Here is an 8,205-nt window from a genome sequence, read left to right as displayed (position 1 = left end):
TCAGTACACAGTGAAAAACTACAGAAGAGATGGGGGTGCGGAGCACCTGACGCAAGGAGGCGGACGAAAGGAAACGAAAAAGTCCTGCAGAGCTCCAAAGAGAAACAACAAGTCAGAAGAAGAAACCCAAGGAAGGTTGTCTGCTACCCCTTTTGTATGCCTGTGTCTAAGCGGACGGCATTGTTGCAAACAGCAGGAAAGAACGAGCAAAAGCAAGACCAGCTGAGCCCGACGCATATCGAGAAACAAAAAAACAGCTGGGAGAGGCAAGCGACCAGATAGGACAGAAAGATACGCATAGAGAAGGCAGAGACAGCGAAAAATGCAGGCACGGATTGAGCAGACAGGCAGCAGCAGGTTAGGGCGACAATCGCGAATATAGCCAAGGAGAAAAAGCAGCCAAGGTGCGCCATATATAAAGATTGCTTAAGTTAAGTTTGCGTCTTTCCGCTACAAACCAAAAAGGAACCCTATAAACCCCCGAAAGGCTAGTCGTGGTGCGGCATCCTGCTACTGCTGCCAGGATTTGCTGCTGCATGGACGAAAGACTGAAGGGCATTTCTGGGGTCTCCCCTGCTTTCGCTCGCTGCCGCTCCAGTGTCCTTGTGAGCCTCGTTGTGACGGGATCCGTTGCTCCGGTGCCGCGCCTCCCGGGATCGATCCCGATCCCTAGAGCGATCCCGCGACCGGGATCGATCCCGATCCCTGGAGCGTCGGACGTCCCGGGATCGATCCCGGGATCGATCCCGGGATCGATCTCCAGATCTGTAACTTGAGCTATATCTGGACCTGTCCCTGTCTCTGTCCCTGTCTCCACTCCTATATCTGTCCCTGTCTCTGTCTCTGTCTCTGTAATCCCTGTCTCTGTAGTATCTGTCTCTGTCTCTGTAGTCTCTATCTCTCCTGTCTCTGTCTCTCCTGTCTCTGTCCCTGTCTCTAGCTCGGTCGTGTGAGGCTCCCCCCCCTCCGTAGGAGGTGTCTCTGGGCTGGCGGTATCTATGGACACCTCTTTCATCTGCATCTCTCTCTCTGTCTTTTTCGAGTTCTTTGTCTCGTTGTCCCGCTTCCCTGCGTCTGCTGAGTTTGTCTGCTGCCGCAACTTCCGTCTGCTTCTCCTTGTACCTCTTGAGGATCGCCTCCCGCTCAGCTTCTGTCTCCTTCAAAGCTGCCAACGTCGAACGAATTTTCTCGCACCCGCGGTGCTGCTTCCCAGAGACATGCGACTCGAAGCGGCACATCGCGTCCCCCGTTGATTGCATCGCCCCGCAGGTCGCGCATACCTGCACGTACACCACAAAACCTAAACCTACTGAACAATCAATACACCCTACTAGGCGTCTCATGCTCGCTTCCAGCCAAAGGCCGATGAACCCCAAGCTCCCAAACCTAAATACGAAACCCAAATCATTCAAACCCTCGACTTGGGATCCCCGTGCACTGACATACCCGCAGCTGGGACTCCCGTATAGTTGCGATATCCGCATTTGGGTTCTTCAGCCTGCAGCAAAAAGAACCCTTCCACCATAAACCCTAATTCGCGTGAAATCCAGAACGAGCCAGCCGGCCACATCGGGGGTTTAGGGTTTAGACTTTAGCACACTAACCTGGAGACCTCCCGCTGAAGAAACGCTACTTTCTCGTTCAGCTTCTCTGCAGCATCGATGTCTCCCTGAACGCAACAGCACTAAATCCTGAACGCTGAACTCCAAACCCTGAGCCCAGGAACCGGAGCGAACCGCCGCTGCACCATCCCTAACAATCATCTCCAAACCCTAAATCCTTAACCTTAAATCCAAACAAGTGGCCCACCTTTGATCCGGCTTCATCTTGCTGCTTTAAAAGTTCAGATATCTCGGCGTTCATCGCATTCACCCTACCACATCCAACCCAAATCGTTAGCCCTAAGCGATAAACCCTAGGGTCCCCATGAGTGCAAATCCCTTTAGACAAGTGGGATCAAACGTAAGCATGGGACTTGGGTTTAGGGTCTAACATTTGCGCTTAAAGGTACGCTGCATTGGCTGGGTATAAAAACACCACGACTTAAGTTAAGGTTAAGGCCTTACCTCTCTTCGTTTTCCTTGCTCAGTTCGACTGGCTGGTTGTTTGCATCAATACGCTGCTGTACTCTTTTAATTCTATTTTCCATTTGATCTACCAAGCGCTGCAAGTAGCCTGAGTGCAAATCATAAGCCGTAAACCCTACACCCTGAGTGTCCCGGACAGCCATTCTTGAACCCGCGAACCCCCCATGAACAAACAATAGATCCCCAACCCTCCCGAGGCCAACGCCAAGCCCTGCAGCCTAAGTACGCGACCCTACGTGCAAACTCCGTTTCGAACAGCGCTTGATAGAACTCCTTTTCAGGATCTGCCTCGAAGGCAACTTTCAGGTCGGCCCTGTGCTCCCTGTCGCNGCTTGATAGAACTCCTTTTCAGGATCTGCCTCGAAGGCAACTTTCAGGTCGGCCCTGTGCTCCCTGTCGCATCTGCAGCACAAACCCCAACCCCAAAACCCTGAAGCCTAAATCCTGAACCCTGCAGGCGCATGGTTTGGCTTCAGAGAATCCGACGTCGCTGCTGCTTAAAAATCCCAATGCCGTAAACGCTTACGGGCCGAGATCAATGCGAGTGTTTGGGAAGAGATCATGCGGACAGAAGTCCAGCAAAAAGAATTTGCAGACCTGAAGAAATGAACAAAACCCCAAACCCTCACACTGCAGCACTACTGTTGCATATGCTGCTGAACGAAAAGCTAAGATCGCAACCGATCATCCCAAATCCTAAACCCGAGCATTCGCTCACGGATTCCGCCTTGAAGGATGCGCCCTTCTTCGCGTTCGCCCCGTACTCGTTGCGGTCTCTCCCCATGAGGGAGTCAAGCGTAGCTGCACAAAAACCGTCCACCCCAATATCAAAAACCTAAANCGGTCTCTCCCCATGAGGGAGTCAAGCGTAGCTGCACAAAAACCGTCCACCCCAATATCAAAAACCTAAACGCTAAACCCCAGCGGAACCACGGCAAGAGCAAGCCAACCCCAGATTACAGCCGCAGGCAGCGCTCAGCATCTGCCCCGGCAGCTGTCACTACAGGCGCCAATTAAGCCTTAACATGTGATTAGTGCAGATGGAATGGAGTGCTGCGGCCTCCAGTCAGGCCTAAACATCCAGCGGTGCCTCGACACCTCCAACCATAACTGTCAGATGCCCTTGACGCGAGGAGATAGACATCAGAGCCCAACTAGGTCCGCTCGGTGACCTCGCAGTGACAGAAGGCGAAACCGCGGCAAGCAAAAGGGAAAAATACAAATAACTGCTTGGGTGTCACTGCAGCTGCTGCTACTGCAGTGACACCCAGAGGACCTCTCTTCGGCTCACCTCTCATTTCATCCATTTTGCCGAACTACATCCATAAACGCCATCAAAACAATCCAAATCGAGCCGCAAACAACCGGACAAACCCAACGAGGGTTTAGAGTCGACGGTCGAGCGTTTAAGGTTTAGGGTCTAGTGTTTAGGACTTCAGTGCTACAGTGCATGCTTTCGAGTTCTGGGGCTTTCAGGGCGCCAAGTGCGCCGGGCTGGAGGGGGCTGTGTTGTTTGTTGTCTATACCTGCATGCATACAACAGTTTGCTTGCCTTCTTACATATCATCACGCTTTTGTTTTCGCGTTCCTCCCCCGTTCCAAACCCTCAGCAGCTGGGTGAGAACTGGGTGTCCGGTGTTATGGATCCTGGGAGCGCTTGTGTAGTGCAGAAACACTACAATTGACCCCAAATGAGACCTTTTGAGGTCTACTTTACAGAAATAATGTAAAAAACGTCTTATTAGGGATAAACNGACCCCAAATGAGACCTTTTGAGGTCTACTTTACAGAAATAATGTAAAAAACGTCTTATTAGGGATAAACTAAGTTAATTTATAGAGGAAATGGGCCCTGCGGGCTAAGGGCGCTCGGCAGGCTCACTGTGTATGGGGCTGGCTGAGAGGCTGACACTGCCCCCGAGCCAGTGACCCCTACGGGGTCGGGTGAATGAGAGAAAATTCACTGTTCTTCTTCTTCTAGGAGGATGTGACTCTGATACGGATAAGAGACTGTTCTCTGGATGTGGGGTGTGCGCCTCGGAGGTAGGCATATGACATAACAGTAGTAACGTCAGAGTTTGCTGTTCGCTGCAGCTTGTTTGACATGATCTGTATGGGTTGGTACATGCACATGTGCTTGCAAGTAGGTTCGCTCCTGGAGAGTCAGTGTTTAACAGTTGCTGATGGTGTTTATACAAGCAGAAGGTGGATTGGGTAGGCGTGCATGTGGGGTCGCCTTACAACAGGAGCAGGAGGGAGGTATGCTGTAACTTCATGCTGCAACTTCGAAGCAGTCGCCTGTTTGCGCCTCCCGATGTGCCCAGTAAACTTTGGCACTGATGGGGCGGTCCGCGTGATTATTTGCTTTATTACAGCTCGCCGAATCCTCGGAGCAGCCTGCTAGTTACACTTTGTATTACCACATGATTAATCTCAGCCGTCCGCTGGGAAACCTACCCCCGAAGCTGGACAGCCTGGTGCGTAGCACTGAGTAGTAGTGGGATTTTATCGAACACAGGCTATATACAGTCCGCGTCAGGGATGTCGCTGTTTCCCTGTTCAACAGGTGAATATGGAGCGAGAGCTCCACTCTGTCGAATTGGGATGACCGAGCGCAGTAGCCGCAGCCCATCAATCCAAAAGTGCCTTTTCCCCCTAAAACAATTCATGAAGAGTGCCTCCGTATAGCATGGTCCCTGGGAAGATGACACGTGTATCTCGCACTCAGGTCGGGTGCGGAGGAACAAGTAAGCGTTCAATAGTTTTCTAAAATATTAATGCATGCAAATCTTAATGCANGTCGGGTGCGGAGGAACAAGTAAGCGTTCAATAGTTTTCTAAAATATTAATGCATGCAAATCTTAATGCATGCAGAAAACGAAACTTGGTTGTGCTTGCTCATGGAATTGCCTTGAAGCAGTAATTGCAGCACGGTGCGTTGCAACTAGTGTAGTTGGGCCACTTTCCCCACGACCGCTTGTGAAGGAAGGAGACCTGCTCGTTTGAGAATGCTCTACTTTACTCTGTGAGTCTGCTGTAATTTTGCCGATTGTCAACTAAGCTGATGAAATTCGCCATGCACCAGCTACAGCGGCCCAATAGCAACGATGCAAGCACCGACAAAGTTGGCACTATTGACGTCTGCGACAAGGGAGCAACAGGGGGACGAGGTGGGTGGGCTCGTGCAGCAGTAGACTGCGTTGCTTGTTGCCTTGTGCTCCGCTGCATCTGGTCTTGGGCAAACAGCAGCAGTGGTTCTTCCCTCGCTTCAATTCCATGATACATTTTGTTTCATTTCGGGTTAATTCTTCTGCTGACCAAAATGTGCGATATCCGACTATACACAGGGAAAGAGTGCTGCTTTGCTGAGCTGGGCTGTGCGTACGTCTGGGCCTCCTGTTGCTGGGAGCTGCCCAGCCAAGAACCGGCAAAACTGTGGGCGTACAATGCTCTCTTAGTTCCAAAACTGGGCACATTAACATGAAGAGGCACTTCTGCGTTGGAGCAGTTCACCACGACATAATCCCAGACGTGCCGTAGTTGACCCAGTGCAAGGTACAAATGCGTTCCCCTGATGACGCCATAGAGGTCTTTCCGCCAGGCCATGATGAGTGTATGCCCCTCTCAGCGGTACCAACGGCATTTGCATCTTCTACGGTCAGAGGCGTGGAAACCGTCTCCGAAGTGAAGAGGAAAGAGGAGGCTCCCAAGCCGTGCAGAGGCACTGAAGGACACGACGGATATATGCNTCCGAAGTGAAGAGGAAAGAGGAGGCTCCCAAGCCGTGCAGAGGCACTGAAGGACACGACGGATATATGCAGGCACTCCGTCGTGACGGTATGGTAAGAACCGCACTCTTGGGGGATTCGATCTAGTTAACACACGAGGAACGGCAGAAGTCGGCAAAGTTGAAGGAAGAGTTCTCATATGTACTCAATAAGAAACAGCTATCGGCGGGCAGGCCAATCGCTGGACCCTCAATGCACCGCATCGGACTCCTTCGCGGCGCACCCCCATTCTTCGTTCCAAAGTACCAGCGACCCTCACATCTTGAAGAGGAAGTTGAGCGGCACGGAGAAAAAATCCTAAGAAAGGACAAGGTTCAGCCGTCAACTATCGCCTCTGGGCACAATCCGATGTTGGCGAGGACGAAGGACGGCAGGTGCCTCATCTGCGTCGACTTCAAGCGCATCAACAACGTCATAGTGAAACAGACGTTTCAGATGCCCAGGAACGACGAAATCGTTGACCGGTTACAGGGTTCAGCGCTATACTCAGCATTTGATTTTGCTGAGGCATGGTTACAGATCCCAGTTCATCCGGAGGACTGGCAGCAGACGGCGTTCCACATCCCCACCCGCAAGCTGGAGTNTTACAGATCCCAGTTCATCCGGAGGACTGGCAGCAGACGGCGTTCCACATCCCCACCCGCAAGCTGGAGTGCACCTGTATGCCCTTTGGACTCGTGAATGCAGCTGCCGAACTGCTGTGGCGGGTCGATCACGACTTCTTCGGGCCAATCACTGATGTGTGGATGGTAATATGTGGTTGATGTGTTTGTGTTTAGCTGAAATCTGCAGGAGCACTTGCTGTACCTCCGGCGGGCGCTGCAACTACTACGCGAAAACCAATGGTTCGTGAAAACTTAGAAGTGTTCGTGTTTCATGCGAACCAACAGCTTTTTAGGGCTTCGCGTCTCTGTAGAAGGGGTTGAACCAGATCCGGCTAAGATTGAGGCGATTCAGAGGTGGTTGCTGCCGCTGTATAAGGGAGCAGATGTTCAGAAGTTGGTGGGCATCGTCTCATACTACCGCAATATCATTTCTGGATTCGTTCGCATTGCTGTCTATGTGAAGCCGGCAGACGACTCAGCGGACCACTGACGCCATCCCTAGTGCTCTCTCTCCCTGATTCTGATAAACCCTTTTTCCTCACGACCGATGCCAGTGAGACGGCAGTTTGGATTATGCTCTCACAACAGGCTAACGGCTCGAACAAACATGAAATAATTGCCTGCTACTCACATCGTTTCATAGAGGGGGAGCAAAAGTATCCGGGACGGGAGAATGAGCACTACACGAACTGCTGGAGTGTAAAAGAGTGTCAACATTACCTCTATAGTCCAAAACGATCATCAATCCCTGACACACCTGAGGAAGACTTTCCAAGACTACGATCACGAAGAAGTTGTTCGGTGTTTCTCCCGTCTCACGCAGTACGACTCCACTGTCAAGCATATCAAGGCTGTCACCAACTTGGTCGCTGAGGCACTCACTAGATGCCGTACACGTCAGGCACAAAGGTCCGCGATTGCACTTGTCTGTGATGGTTTTTTTATCTCCGAATTGCGTTCTTCTTATTCCGTAGATACTCTTTCGGCTGCGGTCTTTCCTAACGTCAGCAATGGGTGACGGGTCAAGCACTACAGCATCGATGGCTACCTTCTGGGGTGCCAAACAAAGCGGGGAGTTTGCTGATTGTACGTTCCAGCTTCGCTTCGCGCTGACGCCTTGGGCAAAATGCATGGTCATGCTTATGTGGGTCATAGTGGGGTCAATACTACGGTGGAGCGTGTTGCCAGGTCCTATGGGTGGCCAGGGATGCGCCCCTCAGTTAAGCAATATGTCCTGTCTTGTCCGGACTGCGAACAGCAAAAGCCGCGGAACACCCTGTAACTGGGACTCCTGCAGAGCATTCCGATCGCCGAAAGGATGTGGACGGGCATCCCAACGGATTTCAGAGCAGGCTTACCATCGGTCCGAGCCCATTATAGTATCTATGCCGTTCTGAATCGGCTTAACAAATACGCTCATTCTATTCCCTCCTCGGGCACGGTCACAGCAGAAGGTGTGGCTCAGTTTTTCATTAACCATGTGTGGAAGCTCCACCGCTTCGCAAGAATCATCGTTACCGACAGGGATCCAAACTTCCCTCCCTCTGGTGCAGCCTCATGCAACGGCTCAGCATTGACCGCAGCATGCTCACCGCCAACTATCTGGAGACAGACGCTCGGACTGAACGAACTAACCGCATGCTGGTGCATTATTTGTAACTGGCTAAATGCTATTGCTTGTGGAGAATGGGTTTACAATACTAGAGTGCACTCGTCAACTCGTTTC

At 51.6% G+C, this 8,205-nt stretch overlaps 2 protein-coding genes across 2 annotated transcripts; one reads left to right on the top strand and one right to left on the bottom strand.

The window, feature by feature from the left end:
• Positions 1-488: 488 nt before the first annotated feature.
• Positions 489-3,394, bottom strand: EMH_0012510 (uncharacterized protein; the record flags this gene model as incomplete). Its single annotated transcript, XM_013499549.1, has 9 exons — positions 489-1,280; positions 1,447-1,498; positions 1,605-1,669; positions 1,810-1,873; positions 2,067-2,175; positions 2,324-2,409; positions 2,614-2,684; positions 2,806-2,888; positions 3,379-3,394. 9 exons carry the CDS (start codon positions 3,392-3,394, stop codon positions 489-491), a joined length of 1,338 nt encoding a protein of 445 aa, XP_013355003.1.
• A 2,989-nt stretch (positions 3,395-6,383) lies between these two features.
• Positions 6,384-6,969, top strand: EMH_0012500 (uncharacterized protein; the record flags this gene model as incomplete). Its single annotated transcript, XM_013499548.1, is given in 3 exon segments — positions 6,384-6,457; positions 6,461-6,534; positions 6,794-6,969. Coding segments are annotated over 3 exon segments (324 nt in total).
• Positions 6,970-8,205: the final 1,236 nt, after the last annotated feature.

The sequence above is a fragment of the Eimeria mitis genome, genomic scaffold (assembly GCF_000499745.2).
Source record: "Eimeria mitis Houghton genomic scaffold, Emh_scaff443, whole genome shotgun sequence".
In the NCBI taxonomy this organism is placed as follows: Eukaryota; Apicomplexa; class Conoidasida; order Eucoccidiorida; family Eimeriidae; genus Eimeria; species Eimeria mitis.
This window is presented reverse-complemented; position numbering and strand designations above follow the sequence as displayed.